The 24,838-nt window shown below is 52.5% G+C and overlaps 1 protein-coding gene across 1 annotated transcript; it reads left to right on the forward strand.

Moving 5' to 3' along the window:
• Positions 1 to 204: 204 nt before the first annotated feature.
• Positions 205 to 24,460, forward strand: NPC1L1 (NPC1 like intracellular cholesterol transporter 1). Its single transcript, XM_082399713.1, has 19 exons — positions 205 to 838; positions 1,834 to 3,359; positions 5,663 to 5,763; positions 6,113 to 6,285; positions 6,530 to 6,658; positions 7,077 to 7,259; positions 8,374 to 8,488; positions 8,617 to 8,744; positions 9,190 to 9,327; positions 9,607 to 9,696; positions 18,461 to 18,651; positions 18,815 to 18,939; positions 19,537 to 19,663; positions 19,828 to 19,883; positions 21,014 to 21,164; positions 21,374 to 21,605; positions 21,764 to 21,877; positions 21,955 to 22,117; positions 23,984 to 24,460. The coding sequence occupies exons 1-19, from the start codon at positions 785 to 787 to the stop codon at positions 24,157 to 24,159; spliced, it is 3,972 nt and encodes a 1,323-aa protein (XP_082255839.1). The 5' UTR covers positions 205 to 784; the 3' UTR covers positions 24,160 to 24,460.
• Positions 24,461 to 24,838: the final 378 nt, after the last annotated feature.

Below are 24,838 nucleotides of genomic sequence, written 5' to 3' on the forward strand. Positions count from 1 at the left end.
CCCAGCGACACTCAGCCCCTCCATGGTTGGTGGGGACAGAGCCGGGCACGGGACATAAGGGAGGGGTCCGGGGCGGAAGAGCGAGGCTGTGTGTACCCGTCGCACCTGGGGTCTCTGTGCGCTGTCAGACCCCAGCGAGCTGGTGTTTGCCCCTCCGCCCAGAGGAGACTACTGTCACTGTGTCACTCCACCCCTAACTGCCCCCTCTGTTATCGGGTTGTTAATATTAATTAACAACAGTTGCTAAGGATGACAGTGCAAGGGTGTGTCCCAGCCAGAGCTGGCCTGGACCCAAGAGGGCGCTGGGGAGACTGGGGGTGTCTGAGGCTGGGGCTTGGGGGCATGAATAGAGGTTCGGAGGGCCGGTGCCCAGGCCCAGCCACGTCTCCCACTTGTCCCTGGGCCTGGGACCTCCTGCAGCAGAGGCCGCTTGGGGAGCTCACAGCAGGTCTCGGCTCGCTCAGCCCTCTGGCCTTGTTCACTTTGGGAAGTGGGTGAAGGGGACACCCCTGGAGGCTCATCTGAGAGGGTGGAGCCAAAGGCGGGAGGGACAAGTGAGGTGGATCATTAACCAGCTGGAAGCCCCGGGAGGTGCAGGGCTCAGCCCCATTGGTCCCCAACTCAATCGGGTGACACTGTCCCGGGTAGGGAAGCTGCCTCGTAGGCCGTCCCCAGTTTTAGTATATGTACGGCCGCAGTGAGCTCTGTGTGTTGCCAGGAGCCAGCCCTTGGCTGTCCCCAAGTCCTGGCCTCACTTACCCTCTGACCCCTTCCCAGTGCCAGGATGGTGGAGGTCGGCCTGAAGGGCTGGCTGCTCTGGGCCCTGCTCCTGAAGTTGGTGAGTCCCAGGCCCTATGTCCACTCCGGGCAGGGGGCTGCTTGGCAACAGTGAGAGAGGGCCTGGGGTCTGGGGAGGGGGCAGTTTCTAAACAGAAGAGGGATCCCAGTCTCCCCAGAGGAGGGGTGCAGGTCGAGGGTCCTGAGCTGCTCAAGTCTTCAGGTCGCGGGGTTAGATGGACACAAGCGTTGAGCAGGGGGTAGCTGGGCTGGGTGTGACTGAATGCCTCCCATTCCTGGTCCGCTGTGGGTGTCCTGGCCTAAGACGGTTGGTGGAAGGTTAAGGGAGGATCCAGTCCCGGGGTGCTGATGGCATGGGTTCAAGGGGAGAATCACCTAATGAGGATTTAGCATCTAGGTTTGGGAGGAGGTCTTGCCTCTCAAGTTTCTTGCTCATTTGCACGCCTGGGAAGGTGGGCGAAGGCTTTCAGCCCCCAGCAGGTAAGGGCAGGGGAAGCTCTGCTCAGAATCTCCAAGAGGGTCCCTGGCTGCAGCTTGGGCACGGTGGCAGCTGACAGCAACGGCAATGGTGCCCCAGGTGCACAGGGCCTGCATCCACACGGCCCCTTGGAGCAGCCCTCCACCTGTCCAGAGGTCCTTGTTTCTCAGCAGGACCACACAGTGGCTTCCAGGGGTCTCCTGGGTGACCCCGTTCTCCCAACTGTCCCCTTACCCTCCGGAGTGACCTTGCTAAAGGCAGATGTGCCAGGTCACCTCTCTCTTCAGTGACCCTGTCGCTCAGGGTGGAGGCCTGGCTCTTCCCATCCGCTCACCACCCTCAGACACCACTGGGAGCCTCACGTGCTGCTTCGGCACCCCACCTTCTCCAGCGCTGCCCCCGGAATCCCTGGCATCCTGGACCTGTCTGGCATCCACCCCTCACCCGCCCTGCTCTGCTTCCTTCTCCACGCCTGTCCTGGCTGCCCGCTGCCCCATCACCTACCCGGAGGTGCTGGCCGGCGCTGGGGCTCGGGGTGACGCTGCCCTGTTCCACAGGCCCAGAGCGAGCTGTACACGCCCATACACCAGCCCGGGTACTGCGCCTTCTACGACGAGTGTGGGAAGAACCCGGAGGTGTCTGGAAGCCTGGCTTCACTGACCAACGTGTCCTGCCTGGACAACACGCCTGCCCGCCACGTCACGGGTAACCACCTGACCCTCCTGCGGAGCATCTGTCCCCGCCTCTACACCGGCCCCAACACCACCTACGCCTGCTGCTCCCCCAAACAGCTGGTGGCCCTGGACATGAGCCTGGGGGTCACCAAGGCCCTCCTCGCCCGCTGCCCGGCCTGCTCTGACAACTTCGTGAGCCTGCATTGTCACAACACCTGCAGCTCCAACCAGAGCCTCTTCATCAACGTGACCCGGGTGGCCGGGAAGGGGGGCAGCCAGCCCCGGGCGGTGGTGGCCTATGAGGCCTTCTACCAGCGCAGCTTCGCCGAGCGGACCTACGACTCCTGCAGCCGCGTGCGCATCCCTGCGGCCGCCGCGCTGGCCGTGGGCTCCATGTGCGGTGTCTACGGCTCTGCCCTCTGCAACGCCCAGCGCTGGCTCAATTTCCAGGGGGACACGGGGAACGGCCTGGCACCCCTGGACATCACCTTTCACCTGTGGGAGCCTAGCCAGGCCGAGGGGAGCGTGCTGCAACTTCTGAACGATGAGGTCGTGCCCTGCAACCGGTCCCAGGGCTACGGCGCGTCGGCCTGCTCCTGCCAGGACTGCGCTGCTTCCTGCCCCGTCATCGCCCGGCCCCAGGCCCTGGACCCCACCTTCTACCTGGGCCGGATGGAAGGGAGCCTGGTCCTCATCCTCATCCTCTGCTCTCTCTTCGCCTTGCTCACCGCCTTCCTCCTGTGGCCCCGCCTGGCCAAGTGGTGCCAACGCAAGACGCCCAACCCCAAGGCGAGCATCGGCCTGGCCCACCGGCTCAGCCTCTCCACCCACACAGTCCTCAGCCAGTGCTTCCAGCGCTGGGGCACGTGGGTGGCCTCGTGGCCAGTGACCATCCTGGTGGTGTCCACTGCTGTGGTGGTGCCCATGGCAGGGGGTCTGGCTTTTACAGAACTGACCACAGACCCCGTGGAGCTGTGGTCAGCCCCCAGCAGCCGAGCCCGAAGCGAGAAGGCATTCCACGACAAGTATTTTGGCCCCTTCTTCCGAACCAACCAGGTGTTCTTGACGGCACCGAACCGGCCCCGCTACAGGTATGACTCCCTGCTGCTGGGGCCCAAGAACTTCAGTGGGATCCTGTCCCCTGACCTGCTGCTGGAGGTGCTGGAGCTGCAGGAGAGGCTGCGGCACCTGCAGGTGTGGTCGCCGGAGGAGCAGCGTAACGTCTCCCTGCGGGACACCTGCTACGCCCCCCTCAACCCGCACAACGCCAGTCTCTCTGACTGCTGCGTCAACAGCCTCCTGCAGTATTTCCAGAACAACCGCACGTACTTGCTGCTCACGGCCAACCAGACGCTGTCGGGGCAGACCTCCCAGGTAGACTGGAAGGACCACTTTCTCTACTGCGCCAAGTGAGTCCTCGAGGGCATGGCTGCCGGGGTCGGCGTGGGCCCCCTGGAGCCCAGGCCAGGTGCACAGCCCAAACTCAGGGGCCCCGTGTGGCTCTGGGTCTCGGTCGCAGGGGCGGCGACGTGCCGCTTCTCTCTGTGCTCCCTCTCGGGCCCCCACGCCCTCAGTGGGGTGCGTGCTCACTGTAGCTGGTTTGCACCTGACCATCAGAGAGCCTCCATGCGGTCTTTCTGCAGCGCTCCTGACATAGGGCTCATCCTTGCATGTTCTTGGTCTAAGGGTCGCAGAGCAATCTGAAGGCCCTGCTCGTGGGTGTGCTTCGTTATTTTCCTTTTTGCTTTTGTGCTGGGCCTGGATGCAGGCCAGCAGGGCCATGGGTAGCCCGTGAGGTGCCCCGGGCCAGGGCAGGGGCCGGGGCTGGTTTTAGGTCCTGCTCGCCTGGGCCGGGTACCCTTGTGCAGGCTGCAGCTACACCCCCTCACGCTGTTTGGGCTTTTGTCCCCGGCTGTGTCCACTTTGCCGTGGTGCAAACAGGAGGCCAGTGAAGGCATTGGGCCTTGGGACCAAGAGCGAAGGTCTGAGAGCTACCAAGCCTGGAGGGGAGCAGGTAGGTGGGCAGGCAGCCGCTGAGGCTCTCTGGGGTTGGAATGGGCAGAGGTCCTCAAACGCTTGGTCTCAGGGTCCCTTCACACTCGGACAAAAGACCGAGGACTCCAGAGAGCTTGGGTTTGGATAGAGGTTATATCTACTGACATTTACCACGTGAGAAAGTAAAACTGAGAAATTACAAAATATTTCTTAATTCTTTAAAAATAACAATAATAGGCCCATTACGTGCTGCCACAAATAACATATTTTAATGAAAAATAATGGTATTTTCTGTACCAAAAATATCAGGAGTGATAAGAGTAGCATTGTTTTGCATCTTTGCAAATCTCTTTAGGGTCTTGCTTAGCAGAATATGCTGGATCCTGGCATCTGGTTCTGTGTTTGGCCTGTTGGTTGAAGCTCAGCGAGAATTCTTGGCCACACACTCGTGTAGCCAGAGGAGGGAGGAGTGTTGCAATAGCCTTTCCAGAGAATTGTGGATTTTCTCTGATACGTCACCAAAGCTCAGCAAGTGATCTTTTCTTTCTTTTTTGCGTTGGGTCTTAGTTGCGGCATGTGGGCTTCTCTCTAGTTGAGGCGCGTGGGCTTAGTTGTCCCTTGGCATGTGGGATCTTAGTTCCCTGACCAGGGATCGAACCCGCATCCCCTGCATTGGAAGGAGGATTCTTAACCACTGGACCACCAGGGAAGTCCCCAAGTGATCTTTTCTTAAATGTTAGCTGCAATAGGGAAACTAGAGCCATGTCAGTGAACTGTCTGTACTCCACAGACTCGAGATCGAAGAAGGGTAAAAATGGCAAACAGAATCTTAGTGTTATTATGGAAATAGTTTTGACCTTGCAGACCCCTGAAAGGGTCTCCAGGGCTCCCGAGGCCCCCACGCCACCCTGAGAATCTCTGGATTGGACGGGGGAGCCAGGGCTCCCACGCTTCAGGTGAGCCAAGTTTGGGCTGCTTCCCAGAGTCTGTGCTTCAGCCCCAGGGCTGGCCCTCAGAACAGGCAGGTCAGGGAGGAAGCTCTGACCCCAGGTTTCCAGTCCTCGAGTTGGCTTTACTTTGATTTTGGATGCTCACAACAATTCTTGGGTGGCCCGATTATCCCCATTTCAGAGACATGGAAACTGAGGCTCAGAGGGTGAGCTGCTCAAGGTCACACAGCAACCAGCACTCCCAGCCAGCTGGTGACTGATGGACGCACTTGCTCACAATGAGTGCTTTGTCCATGCACGTGTCATGTGTTCGCAGAAAGGGCTCAGTGGAGGGCATGGAGACCTGCCCAAGGTTGCAGGGCTGGTACGCTGTCCAAGGAAAGAAGGAGTTCCCACTTCTGGGCCTGGAGGGTTCTGGGCTGGCGAGAGGAGGAGGCTGAGGGCAGCGTGAGGCCTGCGTGGCTCTGTTGGTGGTTAGGACCCAGGGGGCTTGTGTGCCAGACTCCGGCCCCCACCCCAGGGGAGCGTGTGTGACGCTCACCCACCTGCCGCATCTGGGAGGACATGATGGTGGAGCCGGGAGGGTGAGACTGGGGTGAGGGCAGAGAGAGCTTGAGGCCCCGCTCAGGGAGCTCCAGTTCACTCTGGATTGGGCCCAGAAATGTTCTGACCACAGGGTCAGGCGATGGTGCTGGGGGTCCGGGGTGGGGCACCCGGGCCACGGAGATGGGAGTGGGATCAGGAAAGGTGCGTTCCTCTCCCTCCAGCGCCCCCCTCACCTACAAAGATGGCACGGCCCTTGCCCTGAGCTGCATGGCTGACTACGGGGCGCCCATCTTCCCTTTCCTCGCCGTGGGGGGCTACAAAGGTAAGCTGGGTGGCCCCCGGGAGGCCAGTGAGGGGACATACGGGGCAGGAGTCAAGGGCAGAAGGATGGGAGTGGCAAAGGGCTTCCTGCCGCCTGAGGGTGGCTGCAGACCTGCCCATCCTGCGTCCTTCCTCTGCCACCCCCTTCATCTTCTCCCAGCCCTGCTCAGATTCTCTCGTTCTGTGCCTGGGCCCATAGGCTTTGCCTTTGGCTGAGAGAGGGAAGTGGGGTGTAGTCATTCGACAATGACTTGGATGGGGAGGGGAGGGGGAGGGGAAACGGGTGAGGCTGGGGTCGGGGAGGAAAGCAGAGGTGTGGTTGGAGGGTAGCTGAGCATTTCTCCTTCCAGGGAAGGACTATTCTGAGGCGGAGGCCCTGATCCTGACCTTCTCCCTCAACAATTACCCCCCTGGGGACCCCCGGCTGGCCCAGGCTAAGCTCTGGGAGGGGGCCTTCTTGGAGGAGATGCGAGCCTTCCAGCGTCGGACGGCTGGTGTGTTCCAGGTCGCATTCATGGCGGAGGTAGGCGCTGCAGGCTCCCCTGGCTTTGGGGAGGACAGTTCAAGTGGCTCTGGGTGGGGTCCTGTGTCCCCATCATGTCCTCGCCCCTCCTGAGTGACCTTTAGCTAGTGTCTGCCTGCCCAGGGGGATGGGGTGATGCGACAGCTGTTCTCGCAGCCTTGCCGGGGCTCACAGTGGCTCACGCACACAGTGCCCGCTGGCCAAGCCCTTGGGTCAGTGGGGCTGGTCGGGTGTGTGTCCACAGCGCTCCCTGGAGGATGAGATCAACAGCACAACAGCCGAGGACCTGCCCATCTTCGCTGTCAGCTACCTCGTCATCTTCTTGTACATCTCCCTGGCCCTGGGCAGCTACTCCAGCTGGCGCCGAGTACTGGTGAGAAGTGAGGGGAGCAGCGAGGGTGGGATGGCCCATCAGGGTGCTTAGAACCTTTCCAACCTGCTTTCCAGAGCACTTCAAAACGGCGGAGTGGACACACCCAGAGTGGCTCCCCCAAAGGGTGATGCTTCTTGAAGTGTTCTGTTTCAAAAGGCCGTGCGAGTTTTCGTTCTGCTCCCTGACAATACCCCACCCCCAACTTGTGCAAATGCAAAGCTCATATTTACATTGTCTTATGATGCATGCTTGAGGAAGAAGTGGCAGGCTCACAGGGCCCGCCCTTGGGAGGACGGCTCTGCAGAGCGGCTGAAACGCAGAAGCATGGAGCAAGCCTGCCCTCTGCCCTCCTCTAACTCAGGTGGGGGGCACGTCGGGCAGCCCTGCAGCCAGGAGGCTGAGCCTGATCCCATTGCAGGTGGACTCCAAGGCCACGCTGGGCCTGGGCGGGGTGGCTGTGGTGCTGGGCGCAGTCATGGCTTCCATGGGCTTCTTCTCCTACCTGGGTGTCCCCTCCTCACTGGTGATCCTTCAAGTGGTGCCCTTCCTGGTGCTCGCCGTGGGGGCCGACAACATCTTCATCTTCGTTCTCGAGTACCAGGTAAGGGGGCAGGAGTTCTGCATACCCCCAACTGCCCCTACATGCCCAGGTGCAGCCCTGCATGGGTTTGCTGGGCTTCTTACTGCCTCTTCCTAAGCGCCGATGTCCATGTGGACAATTCCTGTAGAAAACAGTGCTTTGCGTTTATTTATCTTTCACACAAATGTATTCATACCATTTGTGTCACCTGAACTTGCTCTCTGTCAGCCCCACATACTGTCTGGTAAGAGTGTCACACAGCACAGCCCAAGCTCATACTGATCACTGCATGACAGGCCAATAAATCGAGAGATGAGGTGTTGAGGCAAGGAATAGTGACTTTATTCGGAAAGCCAGCTTACTGAGAGGGTGGTGGACTACTGTCCCAAAGAACCATCTTACCCAAGTTAGAATTTAGGCTCCTCTTATACTGAAAGGGGAGGGGGTGTGGCTTGTTGTTACAAACTTTTTGATGTCAGGAATCCTTTGTTCTTGCAGCTGTCCACATAGGTCTGCTCACAATGTTCCTATAGACCTCCAACAAGACAAATGTTAGACTCTGCTTTGCAACTTTTTTATCTCTATGTGAATGGAAAAGTGTTACATCTTTAAAGGTCAGAGCCTTGAGAATGGGCCATCATGTATATTTCAGGCCCTAGGCAACATTCCTTAACAAAAGATCCAGAGCCAGCATGACTAGGCACAGGCAGCAGAGCACAAAGGTTAGAGATCCAATGTGGAGTCGGGTTTGTTCTTCTCTGTTCCACATACAGCCCCCTCTGTCTTTGTGCTACTAGGTAGCATTCCATGGAAGGACAAGTCAGGGTCCACTTAGCCTCTCCTGTTAGTGAACATTTAGGGCTCCACGATGGGTCAGAGCAAGGATGCCACGGGCATCCCCAGACGTGCCAAGCATTCCTCTGGGCCAGACCCTGAGACGTGGAAGATGTGGCCGAGCACAGTGTCGGCAGGGTCTGCTCGCGCTGGGGAGGGAGGAGCCGTTTCCTCAGGCCTGGCTGGGTCTCCAGGCGACGGCCGTGCCTGGGGGAGCGGGTGGCACGCGCCAGCTCCCTGCCGGCCTGCGAGGGACAGAGCGCTTGGCCGGATCTGGACCGCGTCCCTGCCGTCCCCACAGAGACTGCCACGGAGGCCCGGGGAGGGACGGGAGGCCCACGTCGGCCGAGCCCTGGGCAGAGTGGCCCCCAGCATGCTGCTCTGCAGCCTCTCCGAGGCCATCTGCTTCTTCCTAGGTGAGCCGGGGCGGCCCCTCCCCACCAGCTACTGGGAGTGCCGGGAGGCTGGCAGCCTCCCTCCCTTTGTACCCATCTGAGCAGGCGCCGGGCCCTGAGAGTCACCCCTGGTCCCCTCCCCCCACCAGGCGCTCTGACCCCCATGCCAGCTGTGCGGACCTTTGCCCTGACCTCCGGCTTTGCGGTGCTTCTCGACTTCCTGCTGCAGATGTCGGCCTTCGTGGCCCTGCTCTCCCTTGACAGCAGGAGGCAGGAGGTAGGGGAGGTGGACAGACCAAGGGACCCCCATCTTGGCTGGGGCTGGGGGTGGCTTTACTTTGTAGAAGTAAAGGCTCAGCCGTGTGGGATTGAGCGCGGCAACAGAGTGCTGGAACGTTTGGGCCACGTAGTCCCCAGTGTCCCAAAGTAACTTCGTTTTGGTAATTTGGGGGAATATGATCAAACCTCCTGAAGTACACGAGGTCATGACAAAATATAAATGAGAGACTGACAGGGAGGGAGTTCCTGTTTCCGTGATGGTGCCAAATTCAAAGGTGTTTTATCAAGGTAGAAGATAGAGATAAAGGCAACGCACAGTGGCGTGTCCCCACTGGGCGGTGCTGGCACAGGCCACCTGCGGAAGGTGGCTCTCCCGCCCCATGGGAGGGAGGTGGTCCCCGGGGTCTGTCTGGGGGCCACCTTGAGTGCCTGCCTCCTTCCAGGCCTCCCGGCTGGACGTCTGCTGTTGCGAGAGCGCCCGGGAGCTGCCCCCGCCTAGCCAGGACGAGGGGCTACTGCTCCGATGCTTCCGCAAGTTCTACGTCCCGTTCCTGCTGCACCGGTTCACCCGTGTGGTTGTGGTGAGTGGGGACGGAGGGGAAGCTGGGGGGGGCCTCGCACCACCCGGGGACAGGGGCCCTGGTAGTGCCCGGGGCGGTGGGGTCTGCTCAGCCTTGACCCTCGCCTCGCCCCTCATCTTTGGTGGGGTGTCCAGCTTGCCCAGGTCCAGGAGCTGAAGCAAGAGGGAGGCTGAGATTCAAGTCTGCCCAACTCCAGAATGTTCCCCACGAGACCCCGCCCAGCCCCAGCCTGGGGAGCTGCTGGGCGGGGAGGCCTTCACACGGTGCTTCTCTCCCCAGCTGCTGCTCTTCCTGGCCACGTTTGGGGCAAGTCTCTATTTCATGTGCTACGTCAAAGTGGGGCTGGACCAGGAGCTGGCCCTGCCCAAGGTGAGCAGGCCCTGGGGCCACCGGTGGGTGTCCTCCCTCCCCTGCCCTCGGTCCCCAGGGACGTGAGGAGGGTCAGCAGCACACAGCGGGTGGGGCGGCATGGAGCAGGGGCGTGGTAGGAGTGCGGGACCGCTCGCCACGTGGAGCTGGGAAGAGAAGCCACATCACGTATGGAAAGCGCAGGAGCTCAGCGCCAGCCCCAGGCCACGAGAGGGAGACGACCAGGCACCCGAGGGGCTGGCCGTGGGAGCCGATCGAGATGACTGTCGGGGCAGGATTGCGGAGCGCCTGCCTTCTGCTGGGCACTCCGCGTCCTCAGGCCTGGGCCCCGCAGCAGCCCATGTCACTGTACCGTCCTCTGAAAGACGGTGAGGGTCACGGGCTCTGTGGAAGGAAAGACCTCTGTGGCTTGAGGGTCCTGGGCAGAGGAGAGATCGAGGGGCGTCTGAGCATGAGTGGGATTTGCAGAGGAAGGCAGCGAGGGTGACGGCACGGACCCGTGGGAGGCTGGGGCGCATCCAGGTGCATTTCCTGGGTGTGGGAGTGACTGGGTGTGGGGAGGGGTGGGGGTAGAGCCCGAGAGCTGGAGGCCGGGGGTTGGGGGTGGGGAAGGGTGCTGACTGCCAGGCTGGGGCCAGCAAGCACACGTCGGAGAGGCTCGTCTGGATGTGCAACCAGAGGTGGCGTGGGCTGGTGGCTGGGGGAGAGCAAGTCTGCGTGCCCGCTCTCCAGGGGAGAGAGAGCATCACGAGGGCTCGGACATCCAGGGCCACCCTGGGCGGGGTGGTGGGAGTCCGGGTGCCGGCAGGAGCCCTGGGATCACTAGTCTGGGTAGCTATCTGCAGGTGGTGCTGGCCTTGGAAGCAAGATGAGGTGGGAGGAGAGCCGACAGCCAGGAGGGCACCTTCGAGCCACCATAGGGAGCCAGAGGAGGCAGCAAAGCCAGCAAGGGTCCAGAATGACCCTGCCACCCATGGTGGCCCTGGGGGCTGCTCACAGGGCTGAAGAGCTGCTCACAGCTCCCCAGTGCCCCCAGGACGGGTATCAGGGGCCTGGTGGGCCAAGCCAATGAGCGAGAAGGAAGGTGGTGATGGGCTGCAAGACCCAGCTGAGGTTTTGTTTATGCCCTTGGTTTATTTTTCTTTGGGGGAGATTTGTTTGTTTCTTACGACGTTATAAAACTTATTTCTTTCAATTTTTTTTTCCTGGTAAAATATACATAACATGAAATTTGCCATTTTAACCATTTTTAAGTGGCGTTAAGTACGTTCACATTGTTGTGCAACACTCACCACCATCCATCTCCATGGCTCTTTCATCCTGCAGAACTGAGACTCTGTCCCTATTGAACACTGACTCCCCATCCCCTCCCCCCAGCCCCTGGCACCCACCATCCTACCTTCTGTCTCTGAAGTTGACTACTCTAGGTACCTCATGCAAGTGGAATCATATGTTATTTATCCTTTTGTGATGGGTTTAGTTCACTTAGCATAATGTCCTCAAGGTTCAGCTATGTTGTAACATGTGTTAGAATTTTCTTCCTTTTTAAGGCTGAAGAATATTCATATGTATACGAATGCATGTACCTCACAGTTTCCTTAACCATTTTTCTGTTGATGGACATGGGTTGCTTCCATGTTTTAGCTATTGTGAAATAATGCTGCTATGAACATGGGTTTACAAATGTCTCTTTGAGACCCTGCTGTCAATTTTTTTTGGTATATACCCAGAAGTGGAATTGCTAAATCATATGGCAATTCTATTTTTTAATTTCTTGAGGAACCTCCATACTATTTTCCATAGCAGCAGCTGTACCATTTTACATTCCTACCAACAACGCACAAGGTTCCAATTTCTCTACATCCTCACTGACACTTGTTTTCTGGTTTTTTTTGGTTTGTTTGTTTGTTTATTTTTTGATAATAGCCATCCTAATGGGTGTGAGGTGGTATCTCACTGTGGTTTTGATTTGCATTTCCCTAACAATTAGTGATGTTAAGCATGTACTTATTGGCCATTTGTATAGCTCCTTTGGTGAAATGTCTATTTTTGAATTGGGTTGGATATTGTTGTTGAGTTCTAAGAGTTCTCTAGATATCCTGGATAATTAATCCCTTATCAGATATGTGATTTGTGAATATTTCCTTCATTTCTGTTGGTTGCCTTTTTACTCTATTGGTAGTGTACTTTGATGCACCAAAGTTTTTAATTTTCATAAAGTCTAATTTGTCTATTTTTCTGTCCATTAACTGTCCCTTTAGTGTCATATTCAAGAATAAATCTTTGCCAGGAGTTCCCTAATGGTCTAGTGGTTAGGACTCTGGGCTTTTGCTGCCAGGGCCTGGGTTCAGTCCCTGGTTGGGGAACTGAGATCCCGCAAGCCTTGTGGCATGGCCAAAACAAACAAACAAACAAAACAACAACAAAAAATAAATCATTGCCAAATCCAATGTATTGACGTTTTCCCCCATGTTTTATTCTAAGAGTTTTGTAGTTTTAACTCATAAATTTAGATCCATTTTGGGTTGATTTTTATATATATTTGTGTATATTTTTGAAGGTCCAACTTCATTCTTTTGCATGTAGATATCCAGTTTCCCCAGCACCATTTGTTGGTGGGAATGGTCTTGGCTCCCTTGTCAAAAATCATTTGACCATATATGTGAGGGTTTAATTCTAGGCTTTCTGTTCTATTCCATTGGTCTATGTGTCTGTCTTTGTGCCAGTACCACACTGTTTTGATTATTGTATCTTTGTGGTAAATTTTGAAATCAGGAAATATGAGTCATTCAACTTTGTTCTTCTTTGTCAAGATTGTTTAATTATTTGGGGTCCCTTGAGATTCCAGTATGAACTTTAGGATGGATTTTTCTATTTATGCAAAAAAATCACTGGGATTTTGTTTCTTTAAAAGGATCACTCTGGCTGCTGCTGTGTTTAGTTATTTATTTTTTAATTAATTAATTTATTTTTGGCTGTGTTGGGTCTTCGTTTCTGTGCGAGGGCTTTCTCTAGTTGCGGCAAGCGGGGGCCACTCTTCATCACGGTGCATGGGCCTCTCACTATTGTGGCCTCTCTTGTTGGGAGCACAGGCTCCAGACACGCAGGCTCAGTAGTTGTGGCTCATGGGCCTAGTTGCTCCGTGGCATGTGGGATCTTCCCAGACCAGGGCTGGAACCCGTGTCCCCTGCATTGGCAGGCAGATTCTCAACCACTGCGCCACCAGGGAAGCCCAATCATTGGGATTTTGATAGGGATTTCATTGAATCTACAGATTGCTTTGGGTACTATTGACATCTTAACAATATTAAGTCTTCCAGCTCATGAATATTGGATGTCTTTCAATTTCTGTCTTCTTTAATTTCTTTCAGCAATGTTTTGTAGTTTTCAGTGTATAAGTCTTTCACCTCCTCAGTGAAGTAAATTCCTCAGTATTTTATGGTGCTATAGTAAATGGAATTGTTTTCTTAATTTCCTTTTTGGATTACTCATTGCTCATGTATAGAAATACAACTGATTTTTGTGTGTTAATTTTGTAACCTACAACTTTGCTGAATTAGTTCTAACAGTTTTTTTTGGTGGATCTTTAGAGTTTTACATATGTATATAAGATCATGTATTTTGTGAACAGAGATAATTTTACTTGCTTTCCAGTTTAGATGTCTTTAATTTCTTTTCCTTGCCTAACTGCTCTGACTACAACTTCCAGTATTATGTTGAATAGAAGTGGTGAAAGCAGGCATCCTTATCTTGTTCTCAATCTTAGAGGAAATTCTTTCAGTCTTTCACCACTGAGTATGATATTAGCTGTGGGATTTTCATATCTATGGCTTTTATCATGTTGAGGAACTTTGCTGTACTCCTGCTTTTCTGAGTTTTTTTTTTCGTAAAAGGATGCGGAATTCTTTTTTTTTCTGGCCACGCTGCACGGCTTGCAGGATCTTAGTTCCCCAACCAGGGGTCGAACACGGGCCACAGCAGTGAAAGCGCTGAGTCCTAACCACTGGACTGCCAGGGAATTCCTAGGACGTGGGATTTTTGCCAAAAGTGTTTTCTGCATCAGTTGAGATGATCATGTGATTTTCTCTTCATTCTATTAATGTGGTGTATTACATTGACTGATTTTCATGTGTTGAACCACTCTTGAATTCTGAGATAAATCCCACTTGGTCACAGTGTATAACCCTTATAAAATATTGTTGACCTCAATTTGCTAGTATTTTGTTGAGGATTTTTTTCATCAATATTCATAAGGGATATTTGTCTGTAGTCTTTCTTTTCATGTAGTGTCTTTGTCTGGCTTTGGTATTAGGGCAATGCTGGCCTTATAGAATGAGCTAGAAGTGTTTCCTCCTCTTCAATTATTTGGAAGAGTTTGAGGAGTATTGGTATTAATCCTTCTTAAAATGTTTGGTAGAATTCACCAGTGAAGTCATCAGGTACAGGGCTTTTCTATGTTGAGTTGATTTTTGAAAATGGATTCAATCTCCTTACTAGTTATGGGTCTATTCAGATTTTCTATTTCTTCTTTTCACAGTGTTGGTAGGCTCTGTGTTTCTCGGAATTTGTCCATTTCATCTAGGTTATCCAATTTGTTTGCATACAATTGGTCATAGTACTTACTTAAAATTCCTTTTATTTCTGTAGAATCAGAAGTTGTGTCCCCACTTTCAATTCAGATTTAGTAATTTGAGTCTTTTCTTTTTTTCTTAGTTGACATAAGTAAATCTTTGTTGATTTTGTTAAACTTTTTGAAGAACCAATTCTTGGTTTCATTGATTTTCTATATTGTTTTTCTATTCTCTATTTTATTTATCTCTGCTCCAATCTTTATTATTTCTTTTGTCTTGGTAGCTTTGTGTTTAGTTAGGTTTTTTCCTCTGGTTCTGTAAGTTGTATAGTTAGGATGATGACTTGAGATCTTTCTTCTTTTTTATTGTGAACATTTATAGCTATAAATTTCCTCCTTAGCACTGCTTTCACTGCATCCCATAAGTGTTGGCATGTTGTGTTTTCATTTTCATTCATCTGTAAATTTCTAATTTCCTTTCTGATTTGTTCTTTGACCCGCGGGTTGTTTAAGAGTGTGATGTTTAATTTCTACAAGTTTGTGAATTTTTCAGTTTTCCTTCTGTTACTGATTTCTAACTTCATGTAGTCGTGGTCAGAGAATATACATAATATGATAACTATCTTTTTAAATGTTGAGATCTAATATGTGGCCAAACACATGGCTTATCCTGGAGAATGTTCCATGTGTATTTGAAAGGAATATGTACTTTGTTTTTGTTGGGCAGAGTTTCTGTATATGTCTGTTAGATTTAGTTGGTTTATTGTGTTGTTTGAGTCCTCTATTTCCTTAATTATCTTCTGTCTGTGTGTTCTACCATTATTGACACTGGAGTATTGAACTCTCCTACTATTATTGTAGAACTTTCTCTTTCTCCCTTCAATTCTATCAAGTTTTGCTTCATAGATTTTGACGGTCATTCATTAGGTGTGTAACTGTTTATACACACTTACTCTTGTTTTATGGAATCTTTTATTAATATATAATGTTCTTCTTTGTCTTTTGTAACCTTTTTGATTTAAAGTCTATTTTACCTGGTAGTAGGATAGCCACCTCTCTTTTGGCTACTATTTGCATGGAATATCTTTTTCTATACTTTCACTTTCAACCTGTGGGCATCTTTGGATATCAAGTGAGTCTCTTATAGACATCATGTAGTCGGATCATGTTTTTCTTATCCATTCTGTTAACCTCTGACTTCTTTTTGGAGAGAGTGGTCTATTTACATGTAAAGTAATTACTGATAAGGAAAGCCTTACTTATGTCATTGTGCTATTTGTTTTCTATATACCTTACAGCTTTTTTGTCTCTCATTTCCTGCATTACTATCTTCTTTTTGTTTAGTTGATAGTGAAATGTTTAAATTCCTTTCCCATTTCCTTTTGTGTATATTCCATGGCTATTTTCTTTGTGGTTACCAGGGAGATTACATTAAATATCCTAAAATTTGTTGAATTTATCCTAGTTTAACATGAATTACATAGAAAAAATCTGCTCCTATACAGCTCCTTTCCATTTCCTTTCAGTCATTGCTATCACAAAATTACATCTTTATGCACTGTGTATCCAAAAACACAGACTAATAATTTTTTATGTATTAGTCTCTTAAGTTATGTAAAATGGAGTTACAAACCAAAGTTACAATAAAACTAGCTTTTGTATTTTTCTATGTATTTACCTTTACCAGTGATCTTTATTTCTTTATATGGCTTTGAGTTATACTCTAGCATCCTTTCATTTCAACTTGAAGGACTCCTTTTAGTGCCTCTTGCAGGACAGGTCTTGTGGCAACAAACTCCTTCTGCACTTGTTTATCTGGTAGTGCCTTAATTTTCCCTTCATTTCTGAAGTACAGTTTTGCCAGAAGTAGGATTCTTGGTTGACAGTTTTTTCCCCTTAAGTACTTTGAGTATACAAACCCACCACCTTCTGGCCTTCAAGTTTTCTAATAAGAACTGTGCTTATAATCTTATTGGGGATCCTTTGTATATGATAAGCTTCTTCTCTTTTGTTGCTTTCAAAATTCACTTTTTGTCTTTATCTTTCGACAGTTGAATTGTAATGTGCCTTGGTGTGGGTCTCTTTGAGTTTATCCTACTTGGAGTTTGTTAAGCTTTTTGGATGTTTATATTCATATCTTTTATCAGATTTATGAAATTTTGGCTGTTATTTCTTCAAATAATCTTTCTTCCTCTTTCTTTCTCTCTCTTCTCTTTCTGGGATTCCCATGATGCGTATGTTGTTCTGCTTGATGATGTACCACAGGTTCATTTTTCTTTATTCTTTTTTCTTTCTCATCTTCACTTGATAATTTCAATTGTCCTATCTTCATGTTTGGTAATTCTTCTTCTGACTGCTCAAATATGCTTTTGAATCCCTATAGTGAGTTGTTTATTTAGTTATTGTACTTTTCAGCTCCAGAATTTCTTTTTGGTTCCCTTTTATGTTTTCTCTTTATTGATCATTCCATTTTGTTCATACATTGTTTTCTTGACTTTGTCCATATGTTATTTTAGCTCTTTGAGCATCTCTAAGATAGTTGTTTTAAAGTCTCTGTCTAATAAATCCGTTGTCTGGTCTTTCTCAGGGATGGTGTCTGTTGATTAATTTTTGTTCCCAGGTATGGGCCATATCTTTCTGAGTCTTTGTATGTTTTATGATTTTCGTTGTTGTTGTTGTTGAAAAATGGACATTTGAGAGTCCGCAGTAACTCTAGAGATCAGATTCTCTTCCTTCCCCAGGGTTTGCTTATTTATTTATTTATTTTTATAAATTTATTTGTTTTTATTTTTGGCTGTGTTGGGTCTTCGTTGCTGTGCGTGGGCTTTATCTAGTTGCAGTGAGCAGGGGCTACTCTTCATTGCAGTGCGTGGGCTTCTCATTGTCATGGCTTCTCTTGTTGCAGAACACGGGCTGTAGGTGCATGGGCTTCAGTAGTTGTGGCACATGGGCTTAGTTGCTCCGTGGCATGTGGGATCCTCCCGGGCCAGGGATTGAACCCATGTCCCTTGCATTGGCAGGCGGATTCTCCACCACTGTGCCACCAGGGAAGCCCTATTTATTTATTTTTAAAAACTTAATTGTTACTGATGTCTCTGTCCTGGAGATCAGCCTGAGATGTAAAGTTAAAGTCTTTACAGGTCTTTTCTGAGCCTTCACCTTTCCCTGGGCATGTGCAGTGACTGTTTAAATTCCCCTGTATTTGTGGTTGATTTTGAGTGTCATGTTTCTTAAAGGTCTCACTCTCAAAAGGAGAAAAGGGAGATATGAAGGGGAAAAACAATAAATCAAGCACTTGCTCTTTAAATATCTTGGAAGTAACTTCAGCTTGAGGTGAAGGTTTTAATGGTGCCTGACTCTGTGTCTGCTCTACGGATATCAGATGCAGCAATGAGTGATCAGAACACATATCCTTGATATTTAAGAGATGGGCCTTATAGCCTACCCTGGATCCTGCAAGCTGTGTGCAAACTGTTCCTGGAATGCATGCATGGCTGCCTGCTTCAGGCTGGGAGGATAAAGGATGAGTAGCCAAAACCATGCTAAGAACCATCCAAGCCTTTCTCTGGAATCTTCAAGCCCTCAATCGACCCCAGAATTCCAAAATAGTTACATCAGACAGATTCTGCCAGTGCAGTTGGAGTCTAGGTGGGGAGGTGGAATCCTAGTTCTTCCTATTCCAACATCATCCCTGATGTTACTTTAAGGTTTTATGTTATAGGAGAAGGGAACAGGCCATGCAGATGCCTGGCACATGGCCTTGAGGGTGTGCACATGGGTGTTTACAAGTGCGTGTCCATGCAGTCTGTGGTCACAGGCCAGCTTGTTAGACTGTGGCTGTACCAAACTGGGGATGATAAGAAGGGGTAAAATTATGTGTATATGTTTGTGTGTGTATCAGAGAGTGTGTTCATGCAGGCTGGCATGTGATGCTCTGTGCATGTACCTCCATGAGTGTGTTCTGTGCATGTACCTGTAATTATACCTGGATGTGTGTACCTTGGAGTGTGTACCTCTATGGGCACACCTCTGACCATGTACATCTGTAATGGAACCGTACGTGTGACTCTGTGAGCACGTATCTCTGTACCTCTGTGAGCATGCACCTCTGTGTGTGTACCTCTTGAGCATTTGCTGGAGCGAGGCTCTTGGGGTGTGTCTGGCCCTGGCCTCACTGACTGTCCTCTGTTCCAGGACTCGTACCTGCTCGACTATTTCCTCTTTCTGAACCGCTACTTTGAGGTGGGGGCCCCGGTCTACTTTGTAACCACTGGGGGCTACAACTTCTCCAGTGAGGCAGGTTTGAACGCCATCTGCTCCAGCGCAGGCTGCAACAACTTCTCCTTAACCCAGAAGATCCAGTACGCCACAGAGTTCCCTGATGAGTGAGTGCCCCAGCCCACCCCTGTCTGTCCCCCTCCCCTGCCCTGCTGCCCACCTGCTGCCATGTGCCTGGGGAGGCCCAGAGTGAAGGTTGGACCGTAGGAAGGACCCGCCGCAGCCTGCTTGTGTGGTCCTATCCCCTGACCTCCTCTCCCTGACCCTCAGGTCTTACCTGGCCATCCCTGCCTCCTCCTGGGTGGACGACTTCATTGATTGGCTGTCTTCATCTTCCTGCTGCCGCCTTTATGTCTTTGGCCCCAATAAAGATGATTTCTGCCCCTCGACTGTCAGTGAGTATGGGGCCTCTGGGGGCTCAGGGCCCACTACATCTTGGGGAAACTGAGGCTAGAAAAAGGAGAGGACTGGTGGAGGATCTCTTAGCCCCTCGCGCTCTTCGGCAGGGTCAGTTGGGGCGGGGGGGGGGGTCCCGTCTTCGAGCACGGGTGTGGGGGACTGCACCCGTGTGTGTGGACGCCCAGCTGGCCCACCAGGCAATCACCCCCTCAGGCCCCTGCTGAGTTGTGCCCACACCCGCCGGGCAGGCTGCTGCTCACACGCCGAGGAAGTCGAGTGAGAGCTGGGATCGGCACGTGGCCCCACCCCCGAGCAGCTGCGCTTGTAGGCGGAGTGGGGAGGCCCCGTGGTGGCTGTTTCTCTGCCCCAAACTTCTCTTCCTCACTTGCTCATAGGTACCAACCGTTTCCATAACTGACAGGGGAACTCCTCCCATAGTTAGAGACAATTGCAAATCTCTCCAGAAGTACCCATGCCTGTTGCGGCAGTGGCAGTGCGTGGGGATCGTGATGGGAATGGACCACAAGGCGGGCAGAGCGGGGGCTGCCTGGCCTTCGGGGTGCCACCACCTGGAGCCCCTGCTCTCTTTGCAGACTCCCTGGCCTGCTTGAAGAACTGCATGAGACCCACAGCGGGGTCTGTCCGGCCATCAGTGGAGCAGTTCCACAAGTATCTTCCCTGGTTCCTGAACGATGAGCCCAACATCAAATGTCCCAAAGGGTAGGCCGGGGTGGGGCTTCCACCAGGGAGGACAGCTGTGTGGGCGCCCAAGGCGGGGGCAGAGAGGGGCAGGAGGCAGTGTGGGTTCTCTGGGAGTGGCCATAGGCCAGGCACATGGAGGGGGCCCGATCCTTGGCTAACCTGCTCTGGTCTTCTCCCTGCAGTGGCCTGGGAGCGTACAGCACCTCCGTGAATTTGGGCTCAGATGGCCAGGTCTTAGGTAAGCACGGCCTCGACTGGAGGGGAAGACCAGAGTCAGCTGCTCCAGGGGCCCGAGTCCCAGGGAACAGCTTCTCCATCTCGAGCCTCCTCTCCTTCCTCCTTCCCCTTATGGGGGACTTCTAACTGCCCTGGCCCTATCTTCAGAGGTCACGTTACCCAGCTCCACATCCTCAGACTTTACCCCATTTCTGCCCTGCTTCCTTCTCCCCACCCCCAAATCCAAGGTCAGTGTGACGTTCATGGACTTTTCAGTGGCTGATGCCGCACTTGGGAGCCACCCACATCCTTTTCTCTCAGGCACAAGTCACACCCAGATGTGGGCAGTGGGCAGCTGGTTAAATGAATGACTGTTGTACTTACCCAGTGGGTGCCCTGATGCACAGCTCTGTTAAGTCAGCTGTTTCCATTTTCCTGTCTCCCTTTCTGGTCCTTTCCTATAGGAATATGTACATTGGAAAAGTAATTAAATGAATTTTAAGAATCCAATGCATGTTTTGAAACCATACAGAGCAGCGTTTGGGTTCATCTGGGAGATCTCTTCTTCTTTTTCTTTTTTTCTTAATTTAATTTTATTTTTGGCTGCGTTGGGTCTTCGTTGCTGTGCACGGGCTTTCTCTAGTTGTGGTGAGAGGGGGCTACTCTTCCTTGCGGTGCTTGGGCTTCTCATTGCAGTGGCTTCTTTTGTTGTGGAGCACAGGCTCTAGGCATGTGGGCTTCAGTAGCTGTGGTGTATGGACTCAGTAGTTGTGGCTCGCAGGCTCTAGAGTGCAGGCTCAGTAGTTGTGGCGCACGGGCTTAGCTGCTCTGCGGCATGTGGGATCTTCCCGGACCAGGGCTCGAACCCGTGTCCTCTGCATTGGCAGATGGATTCTTAACCACTGCACCACCAGGGAAGTCCTGGGAGATCTCTGTAAGCTCTATCCATCAGAGGCAGGGCTGGGACTTGAGTCTTGCACAGCAGTAGGACCAGCTGCAGAGTTTGCAGGACTGGGGCCAAACCAAAATGCAGGGCCCTTTGCTCAAAATGTGTTAAGAATTCCCAAATGGTGGCGGCAGAGCCCTGAACCCAGCCGGGCGCTATCCCTTGGGGGTTCTGAGGGCGCCTGGCACAGGCTCTGACCTTTGCAGCCTCGCGGTTCATGGCCTACCACAAGCCGCTGAAGAACTCTCAGGATTACACGGAGGCTCTGCGGGCAGCTCGGGCGCTCGCAGCCAACATCACCGCCGACCTGCGGAAGGTGCCGGGCACCGACCCAGACTTCGAGGTCTTCCCTTACACGTGAGTCCCTGGGCACTGCGATGCAGGGAGGTGGGCCCGGGCGAGGGTGCTGGGCTGGTGAGGGCAGCTGCTGGGTGGGGATGGGCTCCAGCAGGGAGGCTCGGGCTGCACCTGGGCCCAGGCCCCCCAACACCCTCCCCAAGCTGCGCGCTCATCCTGAAGTGGGCGTGGGAAGCCACGGAGCAGTGACTGTGTTGTGCGACCCGCAGGATCACCAACGTGTTCTATGAGCAGTACCTGACCGTGATCCCTGAGGGGCTCTTCATGCTCGCCATCTGCCTGGTGCCCACCTTCGCCGTCTGCTGCTTCCTGCTGGGCATGGACGTCTGCTCCGGCCTCCTCAACCTGTTCTCCATCATCATGATCCTGGTGGACACTGTGGGCTTCATGACCCTGTGGGATATCAGCTACAATGCTGTGTCCCTCATCAACCTGGTGACGGTAACCTGCTGGCCGAAGGGTCGGGGCTCCAGGGCAGGAGGGGTGCTGGCCTCACAGGACGACCCCAGTTCTTTCTAGAGTCTAGGTGCTGCCTGCTGGTCTGGGTGGAGACCCCTGCCCCCGCCCTTTTGTGGCTGAAGCCTCCTCTCTCCCCACAGGCGGTGGGCATCTCTGTGGAGTTCGTGTCCCACATCACCCGCTCCTTTGCCATCAGCACCAAGCCCACGCGGCTTGAGAGGGCCAAGGAGGCCACCATCTCCATGGGCAGCGCGGTGAGTGGATGGGCTGCCTCACGTAGTCCTCGGCCGGCTGTCCTGTGCCCAGCCTGACGCCCACCTGTGACCCCCAGGTGTTCGCAGGAGTGGCCATGACCAACTTGCCTGGCATCCTCGTCCTGGGCCTGGCCAAGGCGCAGCTCATCCAGATCTTCTTCTTCCGTCTCAACCTCCTCATCACTGCGCTGGGCCTGCTGCATGGCCTGGTCTTCCTGCCGGTCATCCTCAGCTACGTGGGTGAGTGCCCAGGCTCCTCTGACACTGCCAGGCCCCTCCCGCGTGACTCCAGGCCACAGGCAAAATGCCACGAACACACACAGCCCTGCTTACCCGGGACAGTCACTGCCCAAATTGTGAGCACACAGTTCCTCCTGGTTTGGAAAAACTGCAGTTTTTCACTTAACATGTGAAAACATCTTTTTTCTTGGTCAGATGTGTGTTTCAAACACTTTCAGTAGCCGTATGGTTCTGTGCTGCGTGCTGTTGTTGAACTTTTGATCATGACCTTCAGCAAGAAATACATTATCACACTGAGAGGTGATGTGTACAGGCACGGACACGGACAGGCAGAGTAGAACAAGCATTTCACAAAATAACACTGCCGGAGAAGCCTCGGATATTTTCTGTTCTAGTCTATCATTGATTTTTAAAAAAAAATGCTGGTGTTATCTGCGAAATTGATTTCATGACTCATTCATGGGTGACTACCTGCAGTCGAAAAACATATCCTCTCCTGTGGATCAGCCACAATCCATCCAACCAGCTCCCAGCTGCTGGACATGAGACTATTTCTGACTTTCCATGCTATTGCCAGTGCTGCGATGACCATCCTTGTGGCTGAACCTTTGACCTCATCCTCCAATATTTCCTGGAGAAAGTCCGGTCTGTGAATGTTGATTATGCATGCCAATGGTTAACGCCCTCCAGCAAGTTTTACCATTTAAACTCCTACCAGCAACACGTACATTTCTGTTTCCTCATTGTTGAGTACAGTCATATACACACCCCGTCCCCCAAAAGAGATTTTTTTTTTTTTTTGGTTGCACTGGGCGGCTTGTGGGACCTTCGTTCCCGACCAGGGATTGAACCCGTGCTCTCGGCAGTGGAAGCACGGAGTCCTGACCACTGGACCACCAGGGAATTCCACCGCCCCACCCCCACACAGATTTAAACTGGGCCCGCAGGGCGAAGCATCCCCCCTCTTACGGTGGGCAAGCTGAAAGCAGTTCAATGCTGCACCATTCCCTGACATCCGGAATACTAATAATGGTAATTTTAGAGAAAACATTTACAGAAGGGTGTGTTTGTGCTCTAATATATGTGCACTAATCGTCTTATCACCTCTGGAGGTAGGTGATGTTTTCATCCCCATTTCACTGATGAGGAAACTGAGACTCCCACCCCAGTCACAGAGCTGGTCACATGCATTGTATCTGGAGGCCACACAGCTCCAGCGCCCCTACCCAAGGCACCAGCATCTTGTAGAAACTTCCTGACCCCCTTTGGAAGAGGAGAGTGTATTGGGGATGGTGGGTGGCGAGGAGGACAGCCCCAGGGGCCACCCAGTTGGGGAGCTACAGGTTCCACAGGTCGTGGCCACCCCTTGGGGATTCCGAGTGGCTGGGAGTGAGGAAGGAGCTCGCAGGTCCTGCCCCCTCAGAGTGGCCTGGGATCTTGACAGAGAGGTGAGTGGCAGGCGCAGAGGCCCCTGGGCCCCTCCCTGACCTGAGTCTGACAACACAGTGAGGAATGGCTTCTCTCGGCAAGGAGCGCTTGCACAGGGTGTCCAGGAAGAGAGGAGGGGGTGGCAGTCACAGGCCATGGGCGTCTGGGGGCTTCCCCTGCCAGATCCCCGGATGGCAGGGGTCTGCACTGGAAGGCAGGTGGGCCAGGGGCTGGGCATGGATGGCGGCTGAAACGGCTACTGGCTTTTAGGCGTAGGGTGGAGCGAGGGCTGGGGTGAGGGGCAGCGGTGGAGGTGGAGGGCTTAGGGCTTAGCTCTCGATCTCCGGAACTTCCTTTTTAGGCCACAGCAAACGCCTGCGCCCCGCATCCAGCACGCCGCTTTCCTGACCGTGGTCCTCTGTATCTGTCCCTCTGCAGGGCCTGATGTCAACCCAGCTCTGGTGCAGCAGCAGCAGCAGGAGGAGGCGGTGGCTGCGGCCAAGGCGGCCTCCTGCTCAAAGCACCCTGCCCCGTCGAGCACGGCCAACAGTGTCTATGTCAACTACGGCTTTGAACATCCTGCCAAGAGCGAGGGTGGCCTGGGTAGCTCTTGACCTCACAATAGGCAGAAGTTCTGATGGAGCCGGAGCCCCTGTCCCAGCTCACCGGCCCTGACCTGAGGGGCCACAAGGGCTCCTCTGTGGGGGTCCCTTGACCCATCCTCCCCCTCAGGGCCTGGGAGCGGCTGTCCCCACAGGAGTGCCCACGACAGGTCACCCTCTGGCCATGAGATCTCACCCACAGGGACACACGATGTGATGGAGGTGGCACGCGATGGCGTGGGTGTGATCTGGTCCTGATCCATCTCTTGAATTTGACATGTGTCCTCCTCATGCAAGTTTTAAAACTTCAGTTCTGTGTATGTAAACATATAATATTATTTCACATTTAAAAGTTTTTCTTAATTGATATTACACTTGACCTATCCTTTTGCAATGAGGTTTTTTTTTTTTCATGCAACATACATTTTTTTGATTTATTCATGTTGCTACGTGGAGATCTAGTCCAATCATTTGAACTGCGACACAGCATTCCATTGTGTGAACGAACACGGTGTTTTTATCCATTCCCCAGCTAGTGGGCAATCACATTGTCCCCAATTATTTTTCTGCTATAAGTCCACAGTCACTCTTGTGGAATTCAGAACTCCCAAAGCTCTGAAAACCTACTGTGTTTGTCTCTTTTTCTCCTGTAAGTTTGGGACAAACTCATTTGGTGGCAAAAACCGATCAG

This window comes from Balaenoptera borealis, assembly GCF_965194805.1.
Source record: "Balaenoptera borealis genome assembly, chromosome: 7".
Lineage (NCBI taxonomy): Eukaryota > Metazoa > Chordata > Mammalia > Artiodactyla > Balaenopteridae > Balaenoptera > Balaenoptera borealis.